This window comes from Galeopterus variegatus, unplaced genomic scaffold, assembly GCF_000696425.1.
Source record: "Galeopterus variegatus unplaced genomic scaffold, G_variegatus-3.0.2 Scaffold2450, whole genome shotgun sequence".
NCBI lineage: Eukaryota > Metazoa > Chordata > Mammalia > Dermoptera > Cynocephalidae > Galeopterus > Galeopterus variegatus.
This window is the reverse complement of record NW_007728561.1, coordinates 449,992-475,996: the sequence shown is the minus strand read 5'-3', so window position 1 is coordinate 475,996 and position 26,005 is coordinate 449,992. Positions and strand designations below refer to the sequence as shown.

At 33.9% G+C, this 26,005-nt stretch overlaps 1 protein-coding gene across 4 annotated transcripts in view; it reads right to left on the bottom strand.

The window, feature by feature from the left end:
- Positions 1–3,127: 3,127 nt before the first annotated feature.
- LOC103597875 (SWI/SNF-related matrix-associated actin-dependent regulator of chromatin subfamily A containing DEAD/H box 1) overlaps positions 3,128–26,005 on the bottom strand; it is a 57,280-nt gene continuing 34,402 nt past the window's right edge. For 2 of the 4 annotated variants that reach the window (XM_008581743.1, XM_008581742.1), the window contains exons 9-14: positions 24,386–24,777; positions 12,561–12,760; positions 6,897–6,987; positions 4,000–4,099; positions 3,310–3,369; positions 3,128–3,207 (exon numbers count right to left, since the gene is read on the bottom strand). In XM_008581743.1, coding sequence (XP_008579965.1) covers positions 3,128–3,207; positions 3,310–3,369; positions 4,000–4,099; positions 6,897–6,987; positions 12,561–12,760; positions 24,386–24,777 — 923 coding nt within the window. Of the gene's footprint in view, positions 3,208–3,309; positions 3,370–3,999; positions 4,100–6,896; positions 6,988–11,195; positions 11,372–12,560; positions 12,761–24,385; positions 24,778–26,005 lie in introns of those variants that run through there. The other 2 variants (XR_551148.1, XR_551149.1) reach the window with 2 other exon arrangements.

Below are 26,005 nucleotides of genomic sequence, written 5' to 3'. Positions count from 1 at the left end.
TTTAAAATCTATTTTATCAGATATAAGAATAGCTACTCCAGCTCAATTTTCATTTCTGTTTGCATGGTAAATCTTTTCCCATCCTTTCACTCTTAGTCTGTGTGAGTGCGCCGCTTGGGAAGTGTGGTGGCGCTCCCGCCGAGGGTTCGGATCCCACATACAGACCGGCCGCTCACTGGCTGAGCGAGGTGCGGGAGCAACACCGAGGGTTGCGATCCCATAGCCGGTCCCGGTCCGGTACGGGCGTGACACTGAGGGTTGCGATCTGTTGCCAGGCACGAAAAAGGACAAAAAAAAAAAAAAAAGGAAAAAAAAAATTTGATGAGACTTGATTTGTGACCTAACATGGGTCTATCCTGGAGAATGTTTCATATGCTGATGAGAAGAATGAATATTCTGAGGTTACTGGATGGAATGTTTTGTAGATCTCTGCCAAGTCCAATTGGTCTAAAGTACTGTTTAGTTCTTGTGTTTCTCTGTTGATTGTTTGCCTAGATGATCTGTACAATATTTAGAGTGGGGTGTTCAGGTCCCCTGCTATTTGGTATTAATGTCTATCTCACTCTTTAGGTCTAACAGTGTTTGCTTTGTAAATCTGGCTGCTCCAATGTTGGATGCATATATATTTATGATTGTTATGTCTTCTTGACGGACAGATCCTTTTATCATTACATAGTGGCCTTCTTTATCCCTTTTTATGGTTTTTGGTTCAGTCTATTTTATCTGATATAAGAATAGCTACTCCGGTGCATTTTTTGTTTCTATTTGCATGGTATATCTTTTTCCATCCTTTCACTTTTAGTCTATGTGTATTTTTACAGGTGAGGTGAGTCTCTTGCCAGCAGCATATAGTTGGGTCCACCTTTTTAATCCAGTCAGTCATTCCGTGTCTTTTGAGTGGAGAATTTAATCCTGTTACATTGAGTTGTTATTGAAAGGTGCTGATTTACTCCTAGCATTTTATTGATTTTTGTTTGGATGTCTTAAGTATCTTCTGTTCCTTTCTTTCTGATTCACTGTTTGTCTTCTGTGTTTGTTCGTTTCTTGGGGTGATAAACTTTTTTTTCTCTTTATTGTTAGCATTTTTGTTTTACTGGTGGGTTTTGTTCTTTCTTGAGTTGTATATGGCAGTGGTGGATGTTTTTCAGGTGTACCAAACCTAGTACTCCCTTGAGAATTTCTCATAAGGCTGGTTGTGCGGCAGTGTACTCCTGCAGTTTTTGTTTGCTTGAGAAATATACTATTTGTCCTTCATTTCAGAAGGATAGCCTTTCTGCGTAAAGTATTCTTGGCTGGCAATTTTTGTCTTTTATTATTTTGAATATATCATCCCATTCTGGCTTTTAGGGTTGCCTGATGAAAAGTCTGATGTTGGTCTGATTGGGGCGCCCTTATAAGTGACTTGACGCTTCTCTCTTGCAACTTTTAAGATTCTCTATCTGTCTTTGAATTTTGCCAATTTGACTATAACACATCTTGGAGAGGACCTTTTTGGGTTGAACAGGCTTGGGGATCTTTGAGCCTTCTGAATCTGAATATCTGTGTCTTTCCCTGTACATGGGGAATTTTCTGCCATTATTTCATTGAATGTGGAATATCCATGATTTGGATATGGGAGTGTTTAAGGTTGTCTGTTATCTCTCTCAGATTTTCTTCAATATTTAAAATTCTTTTTTCTTGTCCGCCTGTGTTAATTCAAACAGCCCATCTTCAAGGTCAGAAATTCTCTCTTCTGCTTGTTCTAGCCTGCTGGTTAAACTCTCTGTTGTGTTTATTTCATTGAATGAATCCTTCAGTTCCACAAGCTCTGCTACATTCTTTTTCAGGGCATTGATTTCTTTGTACATTTCTTCTTTCAGGTCCTGTATACTTTTTCTCATTTCATTGTGTGGTCTAACTGAGTTTTCTTGTATCTCATTTAATTTCCTTAGAATTGTTGCTCGATATCCTTGTCATTTCAAGGACTTCCTGTTCTATAAGATCTAGAGTTTAAGAGTTATTATTTTCCTTTGGTAGTGTCATACTTTCCTGATTTTTCATATTTCTGGTATCTTTCCTCTGGTGTTTAGTCATTGTGGCAGGGGATTTCATAGTCCACTCATTCGACCCTACTGTCTGGCTAGGATCCTGCAGTGACTGCCAATTCAGCATGGCTACCTCGGAGTCTGTGTGTTGGTGGCTTGGGCCTCTCTGGGCACTGGGGACTGGGGACTGGTTTGGGCTGGGGATCCTGCAGTGCGTTGCTTGCCTGTTTTCATGAGGGTGACTTGGGGTCCTGTGGGCCCGGTGGCTCCTGGGCCTCTCTGGGCAGCACGGACGGGCCTGGGCGGAGGTTCTCTTGGTGTGCTGCCTACCTGTTGTGGCACAGGTGCTTGGGCCTGTGGGTCCAGTGGCTCTCGGATCTCTCTGGGTGGCGCAGACTGACCTGGGCTGGGGATCCCGTGGAGGTGCCTACCTGTTCCAGCACAGGTGGCTTGGGGCCTCTGGGCCCAGGGGCTCTCAGGCCTCTCTGGGCAGCGTGCACTGGCCCCAATACTTGAATTTTTTTTTTTTTGTCCTTTTTTGTGACTGGCCGCATCGTGCTCAGCCAGTGAGCACATCGCACCGGCCATCCCTATATAGGATCCGAACCCGCGGCGGGAGCGCTGCTGTGCGCTCCCAGCATCGCACTCTCCCGAGTGCGCCATGGGCTCAGCCCACTCAATACTTGAATTTTAAATAAAGGCAGAATCCAACCCTATACTTGCTGCACTCAGCCTTGCTCACCTCACCTGGCCCTAACTGGCTTTTTAATTATTAACACTTATCTGCAAGTTAGAAATATAAATCATTTTGGTAGGATATCTTGAGTTTTACTTTAAGCTTAACTGAGAGTCATATTATAAGACTATGCTTTCAAAATAAGTGCACAAAACCTTTTTATATCCACTGCTAATGAGCTGATGTACTAGCAAAACCTCTGTATTGGTGGTATACCCCAAACTAAAAAATGCCCGAATCCTCAACATATATCATTCCACTATTTTGATACACAGTTCATAGCATAAACTTTCCTATATGACTACAAAATATATATATTTTTAATTTGGAGGCTGTGCAAATCTCTTCCAAAAAATTTTCTCAGTACTTACGTGGTCACAATTACATTGTACTCTTCATATTTACTATGAATGTTGAATCTAATTTGTTTACGTTCTTCTTGAGAGCCTAGAATTTAAAAACAATACACACATTTTGACTGTATTTATAGTGCTTTACTATAATTTTAATGAAACTCCCAAAGTAAAAAGCAAAATGACATATTCTTACCATAGTAACAGAGCACCTTTAAAGTGGGGCACCATAAATTAACTTCCCTTAACCAGTTATCTATGAAATAAAAGAGATATTACTTGCATCTGCTACAATAGGGTATGTTCACACAGTTAAAAATACTGAAGTTTGACAAGTTCTACTCAGAATTATTCTTTTATAAATATAAATAACATGATAATTTTGTTTTTATTACAGACCCTTCACAAATTACTCCTTATAATTAAAATGATCTTGAGGTTTTGAAGAGGCATCAAAATAAGGGACAGAAGACCAACTATTATATTTATAGGTGATTATAAACTTTCAATTTAAAGAGATTTTTATTTTGTTACATTCATATGTAGAAACAGTCTCTTACTCTAACTTCCACACCCAATCAATTTAGAAAGAATAGAACAGTAATTTCAGTAGGGATTAATCACAAACTTTCTAATTTAATTCACTAAATGTTTAATTATAAATGAAAAAGTACTTATTTGCTTAAATACTCTAGTAAACTTATCAAATGGTCTTAGTACTACAATAATGTAAAAACTGAATAAGTGACTTTTATTTGAATTATTTTCTGTTAAAAGACTGCCAATACAACAACAACAACAACAACAACAACACACACACACACACACCCTTCTACCTACATAAAACACTATGAAGTCAAGTACAGTTGTCTCCAGTATTACAAACCTATAGTTGAGGCTGGAACAACGATCAAATGAGGACCTTTATTACCCTCCTGATAGAGGTATGCCAGGAACGCAATGGCTTGAATAGTTTTTCCTAGGCCCTAAAATTAAGTTTAAAAGACAATATATGAAATTTAAAAAAGAAAACAAAAAACAAATAAATATTTGAAAATACAAAAAGAAAAGAAGCCTTTCTGGGCTGTATTCATTTCAGACATCCCATCAAAAAATTCTAAGAAAACTTCTATGTTCTTAGTTCTCAAATGAGAAAATTGATCAAATCTTTGATGTACTTTAATAAGCAGGAGAGATGGATCTTAATTGCTAGTTTATATGTGACACACGTTAATATGGAATTCTTTTTGTATTGTACAGAAAGGACATAATTTTGTTTACTGCTTATATATAGCAAATATTTAATACACACTGGATGGATTGAGGATGATGTCCCATGACTAACTGGAGTTAAACATATACCTAGTCTATTACCCAGCAATTCCACTCTTAAGAATATTATCAAGAGGGGAGGTGAGAAGAGGGTGGGGAAGAATATTATCAAGAGATTTGAGAGCATATGTCCACAAAAGGACTTGGGTAAGAATGTTCATAGCAGTTTTAGTAGCTGAATATTGGAAATAACTTACATGTCCATCAACAGAAAAATAAACAAATTGCGGCATGTTTATACCATGAACTACCATATCACAGGGCAATAAAAAAAGAAAGCAAACTGCTGATACATGTAAGAACACAGATGAATTTCAGTAACATTATGTTATACCAAATGAACCAGAAACAAATAGTACATACTGCATATACTATATAACTAAGAAAAATTAATCCATGGTGATAGATGTCAGGATAGTGGTGGTGGTAATGACTCTAAAAAAGCATGAGGAACTTTCTGGGTTGATGAAAATGTTGCTTTTTTTTCTTTTTTTTTTCCTTTTTGTCTTTTTTCGTGACCGGTAATGGGATCGCAACCCTCGGTGTCGCACCTGTACCGTGACTGGCAACGGGATCGCAACCCTCGGTGTTGCGCCCGCACCACGCTCAACCAGTGAGCGGACCGGTCTCTATATGGGATCTGAACCCTGGGCGGGAACGCCGCCGCGCTCCCAAGCACCACACTCTACCGAGTGCGCCACCAGGCCGGCCCGAAAATGTTGCTCTTGATGGTGGTCATGTGGGTGTACATATATGTGGAAAGTTCCTAAGCTGTACATTTGTGATTTTACTGCAAGTAAATTAGACATCAATAAAATACTGGTTCAAGAAAAACCTACTGAGGAGATTTAGCTCCTTAGGGGAGCTAAACATTACCAACTGTTATGAACTGAATTGTGTCTGTCCCCACCGCCCCCAAATACATATGTTGAAACTCTAACCCCAAATGTGGCTATATTTAGAGACAGGGCCTCTTAGGAGAAAATTAAGGTTAAAGGATGTCATAAAGGTGGGGTCCTAATCCAATAAGGCTGGTGTCCTTAAAGGAAGAGAGATGTGCGCACACAGAGAAAAGGCCATAAGAGGACACAATGAGAAGGTCCACAAACCAAGAAGAGAGGCCTCAGAAGAAACCAAACCTGCCATCACTGTGATCTTGAACTTCCAGCCTCCAGAACTGTGAAAAATAAATTTCTGTTGTTTAATCCCCTCAGTCTGTAGTATTTTGTTATGGCAACCCTAGCTAACTAGGCCACAAAGTTATCAATATTATGTTTTAAAGGTTACAAAAATAGTCTCATTATTTTTTTAAATAATATATCTTATTTGATACCAAATGCAATCTTATAATATAGCAATTATCTACATTTTATTAATATTAGTTCTGAGAGGTTAGGTCACCTGGCAAGGATCAGACAGACCAGGAGAGGCAAAACTGGGGCCCAAAACCCAAGCCTGAGTCCCAGGTCTAGTTACACAACTAGACTACGCAGTTATTGCATATGTAATTTCTATAAGTATTTTGAAATCCTGTATATATTATTCATTTTCTATTAGATAAATAGCACCTTTATTTTAACGACAGTATGAAGTATGTATGGGAATGTGTCTTATAGTACCGAAGATTACCTTCCTAGAAGCTAACTAGGGAACAAGCAGCACTAATCTTTGTTCATTTTTATTTTGGGAATCCTCATAGTGGAATACACATGTACATATAAATGTTTTCTCTCTTGAACAAGACTAATTTTAAATAAGCACTATATAAAAGGATAGCTGGAGGGAGACAATGGTAGAATAAAGGTCAGGTCTCTACATGACAATACCTGGACTATTGGCTTTAATGTACTTTCTGAACTTAGCTTTAAACAAATGTGATGTGGGAAAGAAAAAAAGACTCCGAAAGACATCAAAGAAAAGTAAAATGGCTGAAATGATGTTGCTGATATATGTGTGGATTTATTTCCTGACAAGTATAAGTATCTGTGTTAAATTAAAATTTAAAAGGCAGCCATAGAAAAGCACATATAGCAAAATGTCAGTATTACGTATGTTTTTATATGTATATACATGTGTACACACACACACACAAACACACACAACCTGCAGAAGAAAAAACCTAGAAAGACAGACACCAAACTAATGCTTGTTTCTAAGTGGTAGGATTATGGGTAACTTTGCTTTTCTTCTTTGTGTTTTTATGTAATTTCTAATTTCTAATACATCTATTCATTAATCAAAGACAATAAACCTATTTTTATTTGGGGAGGAGGGAGGAGGCTGGAACTAAGACAGGCAATAGAACACAGAGAGGGGTGAGAGAAATTATAAGATAATGAAGTGAGAGCAGTTCATTACGGTGGCAAGGAAAAATTTCACATTTTAAATGACAGCAAGGATGGCTTTTAATTACACTTTGAATAATAAATCCTATAAATAGAGCACACTTACCATTTCATCTGCCAAAATGCCATTAAGTCCATGTTTATGTACCAATGCCAGCCAATTCAAACCAACCTTCTGATAAGGCTTGAGTGACAAACTGGTAAAGAAAGAGTTACCAAATATTATATATTTATGCTTCCATTAGTTTTCTGTACTAGTTTTCTAACATTAACTTTAGGCTTACAACACACATGAAAACTGAAATGCCTAGGTCTAGACTTACCTTTTAACCTACTGTTAAAAGCTATGTACACCTACTTAAGAAAATGAACCCAACACATAATTTTTTTATTTTCTCAAACTTTATTCTGTATTTGTTGACTTATTTCTTCTGGCAATAAGAATTACGTATTTCCATATTTGGTCATAATGTAATGCCACCTAATTAATCAATTCCATAAATATTCAGAATAATAACTATGATACCATATTACTAAGCTATATATACTAGAAAATTGTAGTGTACTAATTTGATTTTTAGCAAATTAAGGAACTTCAAAGTATTAGAACAAAAAACACAAACATAATTTGCTACTTTGCCAGGCTGGTTTTATAAATACTTTCTGAGTGTGTGACAATCACCCCGAATGTCACTGGTATAATCCTGAAGTGTGCTTATATGCATGTATTTGTTTGTGTTCTATGTACAAATGTAAACTTGCCAGATATCAATGATCATCAGTGAGTAGAAAATAGCATAGCAGTGTTAAAAATCTTATTTTATTTGGAAAAACATACAGAGACTAATCTCTGGGAATGAGCTGTTTGAAAGGTAATATGGGAGAGTTATAATGAATGACAAGAACAATTTTTTCTAACAGTTCAATTGGTTAAAAACTAATAGCAGTAATTTATTGAATACCTATTATATACAGACACACACAGATATCCTTTTTCAGACATCATCTCAATTAGCCCTCTAAACATCCTGTAATATACCTATTGAAATGAAAAACCCTGAGACTCAGTAATTTGCCTGAGGTTGCATAGCCACAAAGTGTTAATGCTAAGATTTTAATTCAGGAAATCTATCTCACTCTAATGCCTATTTTTATACTCACTAGGATAGCATATGAGGGTACTTCAAACAGTTCATGGAAAAATGGAATTATAAAGATAATAGGAGTCTTTCAATGAACTTTGAAGACCCTTCATACATACCATGTTAACGTGAAAACCTAGGACATGGCCATGCCTCCTATCCTTCCAATTTTTATCCTGTCCCCTTAGTTTCCTCTTACATACATCCTGTCTGCATGTAGGGTTGGGGTCTAGACATAGCTATGGTATAATAAATGGTTAAAGGGTCAAATTCTAAAATCAAAATACTTTAATTAGAATGAAGTAAAAGAAGTGGGGTTGAAAGATGTCCATCTTAAATCAGAATCTTTGTTTCAACTGTGGGGTATGCAGCCTATAAAATGTTTCTCACTTAAAAAATTAAAAGTATACGTAGGAGAAAAATTAATAGTATTTCTAAGGTTTTTACAGTTCTTTAGCTGGATTTTAAAAAACATCTTTTGCCTTCTTAGCCAATACAATTTCTATGCTACTACAAAAGTAATAATAAATAAAACATATTACTGTAAATATTTTAATTTTTAGATCCAAAAGAATTTTTTTTACTATAGTTAGTGGTGAGAGTAAATACTAACATAGAAATATTTACCATATTCCAGACACTATGCTATGGGCTTTATATGCATTATTATTTCATTTAATCTACATTTTATTATAAAGTAGATAATTATCCCCATTTTACAGATAAGTTCACTGAGCCTCAGAGAAGCTAAATAACTTGTCCAAGGTCATATAGCTAACCAAATCTCATGTGTGCAGTGGTAGAGCCAGTATCCAAGCTAGGTCTGATCCAGAGGTCAGCCCTTGACCACTAAATACAAAAACGAAAAAGTTTCTCTCTCTCTGACCCACCCACCCTATGGTCAACACTGAGTTCTCCATTATTTTTCTGAGTCCTTCCCAATGCTGTAGTCATCCCACAAACATAAAGTTCACATTTTGTAAAAATAATGAAACTTGGTAAGGCAGGCATATTACATCACCTATAATTGTATTCAAGGGCCAACATCCCATCCTAGTGTATAGCCTATCGCAAATAACCCAGAAATATAATAAGCAAAAATTACTGAATTCTTCATCACCAACACATGTTGAGAAATAAGTCTAACTGTCAAAATACTCATTATACATCAAATTTTAAGAAGTGATAAGGAAATTTTAAAAGCATCTACTACAAAGAATTTTCTATTCAAATAAAATTCGCAATCACAAAAGTTCTGGTAAAGTGTTTTGATCAGGACATTAAACAGTTTTATTATATATTAAAATATTTGTTTTAAAAATATATAAGTATTAATACGTGTGTGTATATTTGCCTCTCTGCTAGATTTGTCTAAATCACAATTAACTTTCTGTTGCTTAGTATCACAGAAGTGCTGTCCATTAGTTCCTTTCATCAGAATGTAAAAGAATCAATGTAAATGCAGTTTTGACAAAGACTCTTTGAACCCAATTCATTTAATATGACATTTTAAAACAGCATAGCTATATTCTTTTCTCTAGTAGGTTCTAATATTTAGATGCCATATAATCATACTCCACATTATTTTGAAACTCTACAGTTTTCTAGGGATTTTCATGACTGCAAATAAACCCCAACCACCAATTTACAGATAAGAATGTAGGGATTTGCTCAGGTCTTCTGAATTAGTTAAGTGCTCTCTTCTCAATATAGTAGTACAAATATCTCCAAACTAAAGGTTTTCTTTCCTCCCACTAAGAAAAAAAAAAAAGATTTTAAGATTTTCTGAGATCAAGAAAGAAAATGAGACAGGTTATTTTGAAGTTACTTGTCTTGGAAAAAAAAAAATCCTTCCGGCAGAGTTACTATGATTTCTTCACAGTGTGAAGATTAAATTGGATTTAAATCTCCTGTCATAGAAACTAGTTTCAAAATTATTTTCAAAGGTGAGAAAGGCCTAAAATAGAAACAACAGGTTACGTATATAATGTGTTAAATCTGACTTTAAAATGCAGAAATATAGTGCTAGAGAGACTTGTTTGAAGCAGTCTCTCTAAACTGTTTTTTATACAGATTATGGATGCTGACCAAAAGTTTATGTCCCCTAAGTACGACCTGGCTGCTGAATATATTACCATAATACTAGTTTGTACTAACAGAAGTATTCGAACTAAAATATTTACATCCTAGTATTTTGAGTTAGTCAAACCACATATGGGGTATTGATTTGCATTCACATCACTGTCACATGGTCTCATAGCTCCTGTTTAAGACCAGGATAGGCAATGATCCAGAATGAACAAGATCAGAACTCTGGTAGATTTGGCTCAGAAAAGACAGGACACACACGATTAAATATATTGTATTGTGAACATGTGAGAAAGTTTTTCAGTTAGAACAGTTTAAAGCTGTTAAATTTTAGATTAATTGCTAAAGCTTTATAGATGGCTACATCTAAGGAGAATAAAACAGAAGAAACAGTGAATTCTTTTTTTTCCCCCTCACTGTATTATATTTTAACTAAGCAATTTTAATTTTGACATTTTAAGATAAAGATCATAAATGTAATGATTTAGAGGTACATATCAGAAATTTAATTTTTCCTTACAAAGGCTTTATTTTTAGCAAATCCTGGAATGTCTCTACTTGTTTCTCTAAAAGGCAATTTTCCTTCTGTTACAATTCACATAAATTTGTAATAGAAACTAAACAGTAAACATTAATTTTCCTTCAAAGTAAGCTTTGCTACAAAGAATTTGTTCTGTTAACAGAAAGATGCAAGCATGATAGATTATTCATCAGGATAGTCTAATATTTTCCTATATGCTATTAAATTCTTTCCCAAGGCAAGGAAACAACTTTAAATGTCTCTATACTAAGCAGCCTCAATGCCTGGCCAGTACACCAAGTAAAAATTGCTTGTGCAACTCTTACCTTGGCTGAAGAACAAAAACTAAGACAACAAATTCCACCCCCTAAAAGTGCACTTAAATAAACTCTAAAGAAACTATCTAAACAGGTTTTGGAAGTTGAATTAGATCCAATTATCACATTAAAAAAACAAAAACAAAAAACACTATTTTTCTTATTAAATATTTCGTTTAAAAAAATCCTCAGTCTAATGAAAGGATAGTTTATTACCTGATCATACTATTTACAAGTAATAGGACCTTGTGAATGTGGGTTTAAGAGAGAAATTTTTAAAGTGATGCAATAAAGCACTTGATTTTTTAAATTCCAAATTATGATAAAGTAGACTCAACTGGGTAAGTCTTGTAGAGTGAAGAACTCCCCACATCCAGTGCTGGAGAACAAGAAGCAGCAGCTCCAACTACACTTTTAGGAGATGAATTTGCTGATATAGTTCTTTCTATGCAAGAGAGAAAAGAGCTTCTTTGTGGGAACTGCATCACGTTTCCCTACACCATCCCATAGCACCCTAGAAGGGCACAGAAAAGATTGTAGCTTACTATTAAAGGCCAGTAACCATAGCTTGGTTTTTTTTTTTTAATACCTTGATTTTTAATTATTAATCAATGATCAGCAAATATGCTTTGATCATTAACTTAGAAAAAACCCAGAAGTAAATAAAATAACCAAGGTAATGAATTTTAACGAGACTCTAGTGCTAATCTTATTAAAATATGTCAGAAATATTCTAAACAGATGTAACTCATTTTTAAAGCTGCATAACATTGCTCAGTATGAATATACCGTAATTCATTCCAACTATTCCCTGATTTTAGGAACTCAAATTGTTTCCATGTTTTGTCACTATAAATAATAGCATAGTAAATAATTTTATATATTTTTTAAAAGGAAGTATTCTGAACAGTTCTGAGTCTCTGAACTACGTAAAAATAAACAAACTTTTAAAGGAAGTTCAAAACAATTTCCCCCACCCCAACTGCTGACACCATGCAAAATGTGGGTGGTCACAATTACAAAAAGCCATTTAAATATGTACTGGCTATTGGACAATTTTTAATGTTTATTTTTTGCAAGCATTTTGCCAAGGTATTTTACTGAAGGTAGCATTTCTGGGGAATATGTATACTTATATAATCTATTTAACAAAAGTATCTGTCCTTTCCCTTTCTGATGTGTTTCTATTCCAAAAGAAGATTTAAAAATCTGGGCTTTTCAAAGCATTTAAAACATTTCATCACAAATATAGAATATTTTAATCATTTCATTTTATTTATGATTAAAAAGAAAATGGGCTAAGACAAAAATTTTTAAACTGATGACTTATAAGCAAGCAGCTTTTTCTTGAAACACCAAATTTATGTATAGAGATAGCTAAAACTACCTTTTCAGTTTCTGTGATTATATAAGAATTATCTGTTATCAGACAAGGAAGGCATAGGTTACATAACATTATACCATTTCCCCCCTCTAATTTATAGTAATATGATGGAATAAAATACTCTGCTGGGGAAGGGGGAAGAGAATCAATAAAAATTTATATACCACTTATGTGCTATTATATAGGAAATTTTGGGGGTTTTCTTCTAACATCAGTTGCCATATCACTTCCACATTTAATTTCCCCAGACACAATACAGAAATAAGTTCAGATATTTTATACAATTGAGAAAAAATAATAAATGTGTTCAACAAACTACCTTTGGTTTAGAATGGAGGGCTGTTCGATGTTCCATCCACCTCCGTTTCCCGTGAGCATGGTAACTTGTTTGGTCAATTTATTTGAAATGTCTTCACATTTGTTCATAAGTTTTATAACTACATCCCTTTCTTGGATCAGTGTTTTACAGTGCCATATTAAATCTTCTGATAAGCCATTAGTTTTGGACATCTTTGTGAACTATGGTATGAAAAGAAAAATAATTATATAGTTCAGATACAGTAAATAGAAAGCCAACCTTGATTTCTTTCTTTAAGGGAAAAAAGTTTAGTTTAAACTTATAATAATGAACTTAATCAAGTGCTAACAGAAACTGATTCTTCATGTACACATTCTTTTTTTTTTTTTTTTCCTTTTTTTCATGACCGGTAACGGGATCGCAACCCTTGGTGTCGCGCCTGTACCGCGACCGGCAATGGGATCGCAACCCTTGATGTCGCGCCCACACCGCGCTCAGCCAGTGAGCGGACCGGTCTCTATATTAGATCCGAACCCTTGGCGGGACCACCGCCGCACTCCCAAGCACCGCACTCAACTGAGTGCGCCACCGGGCCGGCCCCATGTGCACATTCTAATTCCCAAGTTTTCCACTTTGATATCTTATTGTCACTTCAAACTCATTAAGCTGAAATAAAACATATCTTTCCTCCTAAACTGCATAATCCCAAACTTTTCAGTTTGACCCTGGGAAGCTATTGTCTTATAGGAGAAACAATAATCATTAGTAAGTCCCACGAAATTTTGTTTTCTTTTCAATATCTCAAATTCACCTTTCTCTATCACCAAAGGTAATAGTACCAAACATGATAACTGCATACCTGATACCTTGCCTCCATTTTGGTCATTTCCTATGACCATTACTCATTAAGATTAATTTTCCTAAAACATATTTTTCCATTTTTATCCTCAAAGTGCAACCCCTCAAGTTTTAAAAACTCCAATTATTTGTCACTTGATGCTTTACTCCTAAACTGAAACTATTACTTTGAGAGACATCACATGAATCGAAAGTTAACTATGACCAATTCAATACTTAGACAAAACTTGCTATATACCAGAATTAGAATTCTTCATACAGATGGCTGAAAAAAAATATTCTGAAGAACATCACAAAAATATTTTTAGTGAAAAGGATTAAAAGCCCAATAACTGTCTGAAAGCTTCCTGGACAAAAACAAAATCCCATAATCCAGAACTGAATAAAAGACCAAAGTAAAACCATATGTTAGGATAAAACCACACATGATTTTGATTCATGTCATGTTATTTAGCATATTTTTCCAAGTTACAACTAGAATCACATTAACAACTCTAAATGATTCCTGTGATCACAGTATTTCTAAAGTCAGAGAAATTCAAGCAACAGAAATTTAACACTTCCAGGATATACTAAAATAGCTTCAAAAAATGCATTAAAACAATACACATTTTTCATATTTATCTTAAAATATGTTGGTAAGATATAAAATATCCAATCTATTCCAAAGCTACATTATTAATGTACTGCAGGATTTTAAAAAGATCCCCAAACAAAAAATTTAGTACTTCATAAAATGGCAACGTGAAATACTAAGTTATTTGCACACTACTGTACACTCTCACAAGGACAACATTCATAATCACAATATGACCCCCCACCACCCCCCACTTTGTGTTTCTGGGTAACAGATTATATATAAACATCAAGATAGATAAGAATCAGTGTTTTAAGGAGTTTCTATTACAATTTTAATATTTTTATTTTTAAATGCAACCAAAATTTTATAGGTCAAAATACCAACCTCAGGCCTACTGTGGTGTGTGTATGTATATGTGAGAGAAAACTAACAAGATTTACCAGGAAATAAGGAAGGAACATATATTATGTGCCATTTATGTGAAACTATTAGATGCCTTTTATTCAGTAATTTATTAAAACCTCATAATTGCAAGATTAGCCCACTAATTCTGATAGAATAAACTAAGGTTCAATTTCCAAGGGTCACAAAGCTAGACAAGAGATTCCAAAGTCTGTGCTCATTTCACTGTAACTAGTACCTCCCTAAAATTTTAAGATGTTAAAAGTTCAAAATAAACTTTTCTTTCTGTAACCAACTACCTTTACTGTGTTCTTACTTTTTAGCAACTATTCCTCTAACTGATAAAGGTACCTGATAGAGAACAGTCCCTGTCTCCATGTGGTTTATGGTCATTGGGAAAGACAGGTATCAAATAATTTTAAGTGTAACAACTGGTTATTATGAGAGAGAGAACAGAATTTCATGAGCACTTCTCAAAAGAAACTAATAAAATCTAGGATCTGGGAAGCCCTTTCAGAGTAATAAGGCCAGAAGTAATAAAGAACTTTTAACTAAAAGAAGGCTTTGAGGTGAGAGACAGTTATACCCTGGGTTAGCTGTGGAGAAGTTGATAGATTAGTCATATATAGGAGATGGAATCCATTAAATGTGGTAAGATGAGTGGGGGGAAAAAAAAAAAAAAGTTAAGCATGACTCCCAGACTTCTGGCTTGATAAACTAAGTGATTAGTGGTAACATCTACTGAGATATTGAAATTTACCAATATAGAGAGCAAAGTCTCCTGAATGTATTGTTTGGGGTAACTGCCAAATTTTGAAGAGGAAAGGGCCAGTGTTTAGTTAAATAAACAGATCTAGTAAATAGGGAAGAGATACAGGCTGGAGAAAAAGATGTCACATAGGTGGCCATCAAAGTTAGAGATGATGATGCGATTACCCAAGGAAAAGCACATGAAATTAAAAGAGCCGACTGAGAACAGAATCTTGAAGAACATCAACATTTAAAAGAGTTTGAAAAAAGAATGAAAGCGCACGAAGAAATGTAGATGCGGTACTGGGGAAGCCAAGCAAGGAATAATTTCAAAAGGGAAAGTGCAGTTTCACCTGTCAAAAGAACAATCAACTTACCTGACCTCTTTTGCCAATTAAAGTGAATTTATAGAAAAATATACGAAATGGTACATATTAATTTTTTACAGCACTTCTCATTGACTGTTCTGAGCAATTAAAAATGTAACTATTCACAGTGGTTATTATTCACAATGTTATGCTTGTAAGACATATATCAAAAGCACATAGAGAGGTAAATACCCATCTAATGACAAAATAATTATTCACGAGAAATCTAAAGATGTTACTGTATCTCTGAAGGTTACTGCCTAAGCATAGTATGTGCTTAGTGATGAATAATCATTTGTTATATATATTACCTTTATTTTCCAAAAATGTATAAGGAAATAAAATATCCACTATAAAGATTCCTTACACAGGTAAGTCACATTACTCTTGTTAACAAAACCAATATTAAACAATATACTAAGTGAATATATCCAAAGTGAAGCTGAAGTATACTGAATCTTTAAAAAGTGATTTCAAGTTTCAATTTTTTTTTTTACTAAAAAGAATACAGTAATTCCTCCTTATCCATGCTATTGCTTTCCACAGTTTGTTACCCCTGGTCTCAGTCACCCATGGTCAATAGTGGTTCGAAAATATTAAATGGAAAATTCCTGAAATAAACAATTCATAGGTTTTCAATTGCATGCCGTTCTGAGTACCATGATGAAATCTTGAGCCTGGGATGTGAGTTATCCCTTTAGTTCAGTGTCTCCACACTGTATACGCTCCATGCCCTTTAGGCACTTAGCTGTCTAGGTTATCAAATTAACTGTTACAATATTGCAGTGCTTGTGTTCAAGTAACTCTTATTTTCACAATGGCCCCAAAGCACAACAGTAGTGATAATGGCAATTCAGGTATGTCAAAGAGAAGCAGTAAGGTTTTTCCTTTAGGTGAAAAGGTGAAAGTTCTCAACTTAATATGGGGGAAAAAAAATCACATGCAGAGAGTTGCTAAGCTCTATGGTAAGAACGAATCTTCTAACCATGATATTGTGAAGAAGGGGAAAAAAAATTTGTGCTAGTTTTGCTGTAGTACCTCGAACTGCAAAAGTTATAGCTGTGGTACATGATAAGTGCTCAGTTAAAATGGAAAAGGCATTAAATTAGTGGGTGGAAGACATGAACAGAAACTTATTCTGATTAATGGCAATCTGTTCGGTACTATCCACGATTTCAGGCATCCACTGGAGTTCTTGCAATGTATGCTCTGTGTATGGGAGACTAATGTATGGTACTATTATAGAAATGTTTTCCTTCTTTTTTTGGTGGCTGGCCAGTATGGGGATCCAAAAGTGTTTCAAAAGTGTTTTATGTAACAGATCTTTTGGGAAAAAATTAGCATATCATCTGATGTGTAATTATCAGATTACTGTTTTCTGCCTCTGAACAGCCACCTGAAATGTAAGATTTCTATTATATCTGAACTTCCCAAAAGATGAAAAAAATTACAGAAAACATGAATCCTAAATTTGCTTAAGCTGTTCCAATTTATAAATTTAAAACAGACTTTTTTTAAAAATTAAAAATATCTTTTTTTCTTCTTTTTACTTATTTTTTAAAAGCATAAACTGGTTATGGTCATTTGGAAACCATAAGAGTTAGAAGACAGGGTTGACCAATCATTATTCTTAGAAGTAGGAAATAAGGGAAAGAATTAAGCATTTACTCTGAATTTTGAGCATGAACAGCAATATTTAGACTGGTAGATGTGTGGAGGTACTTTTACAAATAGTTCCTAAAGAAGTAGTAATGACAGTATTAAAATATTAATTCTGTAGCCTCTAATGAGTTATGGGTCTAAGCATGTAGCATCAACAACTGCTAACATTACAAAAAACAACCAGACATTACCTTCTTCTGATAAAAGAACACATCACTATGTAATAGTATTGGTTGAGCATTTAACCTTCTACTTATCATTCTACAGAAAATACATGTCCAGAGAAACATGTCAAACTATACCAGAGAGGTATAACCGGAAAAGTCCAGATAGGGAAGTTATAAAACAAATGAACCAGTTTCTTCACCAAAGATATTGTAGGAAAAAGAGAAAGAAAAGGAGAGAGAGGGATAGGGAAACCACATATTAAAAGAGAGTTAAAAGACCTATCTATCAAGCAAACTCAGTATGTGGATCTCATTTGGATTCTAATTCAAACTACCGAACTGTAAAACAAATACAGCATTTATGAGACAACAAAAAATTTGAACTCCAAATATTTTCTGATATTAAGGAATTATTGACAATTTTTATCAGATATGAGTGTGTTATTGTGATTTTGTTTAGGGGGAAAAAAACCCCTTTTCAGGTACATATTTAAATTTTTAAACATAAGATGAAGCCTGAAATTTGCTTCAAAATAATATGAGATGGAAGGAAGTAGAAGACAGCATGGATAAAACAAGATCAGACATAAGCTGGTAACTAAGGCTCGTTAGTACGTGGGTGCTTCATTATACTATTCTAATTTTGTTTAAAATTCTTATAATAACAAAATGGGGGAAGCGATGAAGGGGAGTGCAAAAAGGCCATTCTTACCTCAGGGTGCTTCAACAGTTTGAGTTGGTTATGAAATTTTTAACTGAACTTGACTTTTTAGTTATTTTTGAAGTCAAAATTTCAGAACAACTTAACTCCCTGGGGCTCCCCACACTCCCTATTCGTCCCTTCTCACACAAGTAAGCCAACTTCAGAGATGATCTAAATTATTGTTGCCAATTTAGAATTTAAATCTAATAATGATCCTCTGTCCATTAATGTCAGACATCAATAGACAGTTTTTCAAAGGAAAAAAAAATTTTACTGAATGATGAATTTATTAGAATTAAGATCAGTTGTGAATGACAATAAATCCTAAATATCAGGGGCTTAAATAAAACTAGTTTATTTCTCTCTCGTGTAAATGAAGACCTGAGGAAATGGTTCAGGTCTGGTATGGTGGTTCCAAAATCAAGGATTCTTCTTTGTTGCTTCAATATTCCCAACATGTGGTTTCCAACATCACACTGACATGTCAACCAGTAGGAAGGGGCACTTTCCACAAGTTATAACATACTATTGCTTACAACCCATTGAACAGATTTTGTCAAATTACTGCAAGGGAGGCTGAAAAATGTAGTCTTAACATACTGTGGGTAATGTTCCAAGTCATAAATCTGAAAAAAAGCAAGAGAAAGGAGAGGGGAAAAGGAAAAGGAAAGGAAAAAAAAAAAATCCAAAAAATACTGATTTACTATGGCTAGAACTGATATTGGGGGATAAGCAGGGAAAAAAAAAAGTCTTCTCAGCATTTCACTAGTAACATATACAACAATTCTGGGGCAAAATATTGCAGATATCTGCAGCTAGCGTTTTCTAAGAGCCAGGCAATTGAATGAGCATTTACTTTATTTAATCTTTAGACTTCCTCATAGGTAAGTAACATAATTAACACAATTAGGATGTTAATAAGTAACATCTGCAGGTAACCTCACAGATGAGGAAATAAAGGAAAAAAAACTTGCTTATGGTTACATAAATTGCTAGAAAGTGACAGACTTGGGAATCATAACTAGGTCATCCAATATATTATTCACCCACCTCCTCATATGAGCTTACAAATCCAAGGGAATAAAAAAGAGGCATGCATGGAATTCAAAAACAAGAGATCCAAAAGGACAGAGAGAGAAGAATTCCCAGGATGTCAGGAAAGTGAGATCCTAAGGCCACAGCTGATCAATGCAACCAGTACAAATTGGAGCAGGTCATAACACTCCTGAAGAGATTTCCTCACAAAGATGTAACTGACAGAACACCTGAAGTGTCTAATTACTGGGGAAACTTAGGACACCAGGGAAGGGCGTAGAGTTGAATTAATGATAAGTATATAGAAAAATAAGCAAACAGAAAAACCAAGACAACTAAGAATTGGAAAAAAAAAAAATTTTGAGCATGAATAGAAAAGTAATCATGTATTATACTACATGGCTCATCTATAAAAGGCTTTTACATAGTCATAACAATGTAGACATTAACAATGGTCTTCAAAATTACCATATTATTAACATATATTAGTAAGACTGAGGAACAGGAAATGGGCATGTGAGGTGCAGTAGACAGAAGAAAGCTAAATCCTACTACTCTATAATGTTACATTGATAGATGAGGCCTACAAATGACAAAGAAAAACAGCATTATAATTATATTACCTAGAGTTATGGAGGTAATAAGAAGAATCACACAAAAGTGCCAAAAGCAGTTATTTGCAGTGTGAAAAATAGGCTGGGGAAAGGGATGGATATGAATTTTGGGGAGGGAATAAGCCTACAGAATTATTTAACTTGTTAATCTATGTGCATGCATAAATAATAAAAATCAAAACATTAATAAAAAAAGTAATAAGAACCCAATATTTTCTTCCACAATACCTTCACTAAGTGGGGGGGGGGGGGTCTAGCCGGGGGGTTGGCACTTAAGGAAAAGTCTAAGAAAACTCAACTGCGCCATGTTACTGTTCTCTGAACACAAAAACCATTTAACAATCCTGTAAATTACTGAGCTTAACACAAGAACCACCAAGAACCACAAAATACACTGTAAATGCAGAACGTTTTAGTAAATCTGAAGTTCTTGGGGGGGGGGGGGGTCTAGCCGTGGGGTTGGCACTTAAGGAAAAGTCTAAGAAAACTCAACTGCGCCATGTTACTGTTCTCTGAACACAAAAACCATTTAACAATCCTGTAAATTACTGAGCTTAACACAAGAACCACCAAGAACCACAAAATACACTGTAAATGCAGAACGTTTTAGTAAATCTGAAGTTCTTGATGAGCACAGAAAATAAAATCCTGTTTAAATGGTATGAAATATACAAATGAATACATAAATAGATGATGCTCAAAATGTCCTAAGTAGGGATATCTGGTAGAATTTTGGGTAAACTTTGCTTTCTCTTCTCTCTTCCATGTACTTTCAATTTTAGGCAAAACAAATCATTTTCAAAAAATGATCAAGCTATTTTTTCAGGGGGAAGAAAAGAAAAAAACAGTTGCTACTTGCTGGATAATTACATGAAAAAAAGATCATCAATATGACGCTGATTACTATCTCTTCAATTAAGAAAAGTTAACACTCTAAGCACTTTTCTTTCAGAGTAAGCAACTGAAGTACCCCTCTCTTGCCACAGTGTGTCACTCTTATTATACAAATATTTTCGAATTTCTATAGAAAGGGGGAAATTGTTTAAAAGCAGATTTAATTCTCAAATTATTTAACCCCCACTTAACAAGGATCAGTCCCGAGGACAGAGCGCTAATCTTATTCATTAACAGAAATACCTGACGGCAGCCTACAATGTACTCAGAATGCACTTATAATTTTTTAAATATAAGTTTATGAACCTATACAAATTAAAACAAAGCCTGAGATAGTAATCTTATAAACAAATTTAATGAAGCCACCCTGTCTGAAGAGAAGAATTGCGCATTACAACGCTTTAAATGACAGACTTAGACAGACTTTTTACAGAAATCACGGGGCAAAACAAAGCAAAAAAATGAAAATCTGTGGTATAAGTTAGTACATGGAAGTAGCATAATGAAGAGTATAAAGGGTCCAACATGAACTATACCTGGTTTGCTCTACATGGATCTAAATGTTAAAATAGATGCATATATAAAAAGTTTTTGGGTTGAGCTGTTCATACATTGAGTTACTCATAATGTTACATTGGTCAGTAAAAATACATTATTATTCTGATTAATGTATAAAGATGCAATATAATAAGATTTATCACAGAAATAATAGTATCCCCCACCATAAAAGGCTAGACAAAAATTCAATAAGGGATTGGTGAACTGATGCCAACAAATATGTGAAATTTGGCAATAAAAGTTCCAATTTTACCACATTAACAGTACAGATTTTTAAACTTTAACATTTTTGGTTTGCTATGTTTTCAATGTATACCAGATTTATGATGTGGTTTTCTTATAATGATCACCTACATTACTGCTATTATGCAGAAAAACTAAGTAAAATGAAAAAATTATGAGTAAAATTTAACAAATATTTAAATTTTGACTCAAAGGGCAAAAAAAAAGAATGAGTATAAAGCTGCAAACATAAAGACCATCTTAGGTTTTAGTTTTAAATAACCAAATTTTCCTCATGTAAAGTGAGGGTGACTAGAATAAAAAAAGTATAATTCTCTGACCAAAAAAGTTGTAACAATATAGAAAAGTGTATTATCTCTAGATTTACAAGTATTGTGATTAGATTATTAAGTAGCAGATATTATATATGCATGTCATATTATCCTTATACTTTATATATTACATATTATATTAGACTTATATTGCATTGTATTTGTAATACCTTGGGGAAAAAAACCAATGATCTACAACTTTTAAAGAAAACTTTTGGTTTAAAAGTCACTGCTAATATAATTTTCACATTTAAGTTACTTTTACAATAAAATAAGACAATCTACTAATGATTAGATTTAATAATTTAATAACTATCATTGTTAAAAAAAACTTCATTTTTAACAAAAATCATAATTAAAATGTGTCTGTGTATTTGTTTCCTGGACCCAGTAAGCATTTTTTGATGAAATATTTATCAGTTTTACAGTTCTGCCAAATTCCCCAATCCTTTAGCCTATATTCTTCAACAATTATAAGAAAATCAACTACATATCTTCAGTTTGTTTTTGATATATAATACGTTATAATTTTTATTAAAGTATGACTGAGTAACATGATTAAAACCTCAACTAATTCCCATAGGAATTTCTAAATATAGCAGCTATCAAAACAAAAATGGTGTTTTTCTTTGCTTTTGTTTCCTTTTAAAGTTGTTTAGAGTACATTATCAAATTTCACTGATCAATGAGGAAGGAGTAAATTATACATATAGCTTTTTGACAAAATGTGCATAACACTTTTTCTTTGATGATTTGTTAAGATATTAAATTGCTCTATAAACCAGTCACATGCAGAATTCTAAAGTTATTAAAGCTAAATGTTCTAAGAAAATTAAAATTTAAAGCTTATATACATTTACTTGCTAATTTAAACTATGAATTTCAAAAATTCATCATTTATCTACTTTGCTCAAAACAGCAAACCACCGTATTCATTGAACTAAAAGTAGAAAGTTTACTTTTAAGGTACTTCTAAACTGTTACATAAAATATTCAACATTTGGATGGATGGTTAGAACATACAAGATAGTCTTTATTTTCAACTTCTACAAAGGGGCAAGATGTTAGGAGGTTTAAGAAGTAATGCATAATCTCCAAATTCATGTCAAGACTAATTTAAACTATGCCAATTAATTAGTAGGGGAAATATGCTTTCTACATGTTAAGTTGCTGAATATTTTTAAAAACATCTGGCATATAGATCTCCAGTAAAATTGTATAATTTACTTTTACTATAAGATATCTGGGCAAGTAGTTACAGTGACTAAACAAACTAATGCAGATAATTGCATTCCTTATTAAATAAATTAGAATCCCAACAAGCCTGAGCAACCCAACTCTGCAATAACATAGGAGACCATTAAAGATTAAAAGAAAGAAGAAAAGGAAGAAAAGAAGAACAAAAAAGCCCTTCAGCAAATACTTTAACAAATAAATCACTCAGGCAAAGCCAAACAAGTTTTGAAAGGGCCTGCTTTGACAGATGTTCTCTGGAAAAGCAAAGGCTTCAGGCAAAACAAATGGTTTATTTATTTTTTTAAAACTACAAAATACTAGTAATGTTGTTTCTATATTTTTCAAATATTTTAATTAAAAAAAAATGCTTTTTATAACCATTGTTCAGGGATCCTCCCCTATCGCCACTTCAAGATACTTATCAAGGGCACTTATGCTCATTTAGATTTATCATACAAGTATAAAATTAATAACAAAAACAACTTTGCTCCCTATCTTAGGGAATAAAACTTCCTAAAACGTTTTATAAAGCATCAAGAGTCATTTCATCTTCTAAAGCTGTAAAAAAATCATCCATATTGCTTTTACAACAGGGCCTATACACAATTCATGCTGTAAAAGCCCACATACTTAAAAAAGACAAAGCAAAATTTAAAATAGTTCTGATTTTCTCTGTATGAATACGTTTTGATGACTATTCACATTTATACAACTCAAAATGCAGGTATTTTAGTTAAAACTTGTTCATAGGAAATCAAATTCCAGAAAATGATCATGCAAAATGTACTTACCAGTGTTAATGCCTTCCCTTTATCTAATGCTTGAATTCTAGGCTTCCACAAACTTTTCTATCTTTCTAATTAAAATCGCTGCAGCCTGCTACACTCCATAAAATGGCCGCGTTGTTTTACCAAGAAAAACATGTCAGAGATTGAGCTGTCACTTTCAGAAGAAAAAGAAAATAAACAACTGCTTCTTTGCTTTTTTGTGGTGAAGCATAAAACACTCGGGCTGGCATTTTGAATCATGGAGCTCCCCTGGACGTTGCTATTGCTCTTCAAGTAGTCGTAGCAAAATATCTGCCACATTCTTGCTTTGTGCATGGTGTCTCAGCAGTAACAGATCAGAACAGGCTAGCAAACAACTCCTTCCTAAATGTAAGCTCTAATTTCTTCTTCTGCAGTGAAATGAACCAAGTTTCTATGCAAAAGAATGAGTGACAGTATTCCCAGCCAATCAGCTTGAGTTTTTTCAGGAAAATCACCCTTAATTCATTCAAAATTAGGTCATATGACACTATTTGAAATACTATTGGCTTACAATGAAAGTAATGTTTGACTCTACACAGAATAAGGCCACCCATCTATGCTTCTCTGGGCTGAAGACAACTTGACTATAAACGGTACTGTGAATTAAACACACACACACAAGGGGTAAAAAAAAAAAAAAAAGAATGTAGCCTTACCAGAGCTTCCCAACTATTAAAGGGCCGGAGTTCTGTTATCTTCTGAGCCTTTTTTTGAGAACACTGCGGAATCAAAGTAAGTTCACCAATTGAAGCATCTTGAAGGAAGTGAAGAATTTTACCTTTATAGCCATCCTCCATCACTTCTTCACCACTACTATAGTCCTCATCTAGTGAACTACCGACATCAGAACCTGAATCATATTCAGAGTCTTCAGTGACTCTCTTTGGATTAAATACATTTTTTTTACGTTTCTTGTTAAAACCATTTTGTGGTTTCATGGAAAATTTCTGTTTCAGTTTTGTCTTAGCTGTATTTTTAGGATAATTCTGACTCCTTGAAGAAACTTCTTTTCCATTTGGAACCTCACTTTGTGAAGCATATTGCATATCTGTGTACAAAGAAAGGCATAAACAGTAACTAAATTAGAAATATATAAATGAAATATAAAGACATAAGACTTCAAGTAAGATATAAAAAATATTTAACTATATCTGTATTTCTTTCTTTTTAAAATATGGAACGCTTCACGAATGTGCATGTCATCTTTGCTCAGGGACCATGCTAATCTTCTCTGTATCATTCCAATTTTAGTATGTGCTGCTGAAGCGAGCACTCATATTACTTTTGAATACAGAAGAATTCAACTACAAACTACTGTTAAATCTTGAAACACTTTAAAGAGAAAAACTGAAGTAGAATTTGAAGTTATATAATAAGTTAAAATAATTAGTTTCAAAAGCAGGTGACAACTTGTTTTTTTAAAATGAATTAAATGTAAGTTTCCATTTTCTAACAAAAGCCCTGAGAAAATAAATGGTAAGTTCACATCCATAAGATATCTCAGATGCTACTTAGTAGCTCTATCCTCTATGCTAACACTGATGAGTGTAGCAAAACAATGCTCATCCTACTATGAAGCTTATTAATAAAAGGGTCTGTTTCAACTATCCATATAAAAATTAATTTTTCCATCACTATCTCTACTATTCCAAGTTTACCATTACTTAAAAAATTTAAATATATTATTATCAAAAAGCGCCACTACTTTGCCACTGTCTAAATCTATCACATTTCATAAAATTCTAAGGTGGCTATGGATAAAGGTACATTGTTATTTTATGGACAAGTAACAAAATACACACCACAATTAATCTATAATGCAATACTTTATTTAGAATTTTTGTTAAACTTACTCAAAAAACCTTTACATTTACACACGCCCATTCATTCTAGTGCATATATAAAAGATATAAGCAAAATAGATAAGGTATTCCTCAAATTTCTTCACATTCATAACCTTACTATTCTGAATTATTTTTTAGACTTAAAATTGGTTATATTGGTGGTTTTCTTTTTTCTGTACAATATCATTCTCTGTGCCATCAAGATTATTGGTAGTACTGCATTTCTTAAAAGAATTCATTAAAAAAAAGAACACCCAAGCCACTGTGCTGGGCTTTTAAAGCTGGGTTTACAGTTATGAAGAGCTAGTCTACTTGATTCTTACTTAGGGATGTCACTAAACATGTGTGATTCAACTTTCCTACCACCTCTCCTTTACCATTTGGTTCCTAGAGTTCAGTGTTCCACTATGGATTCACAGACTTTGTTCCATG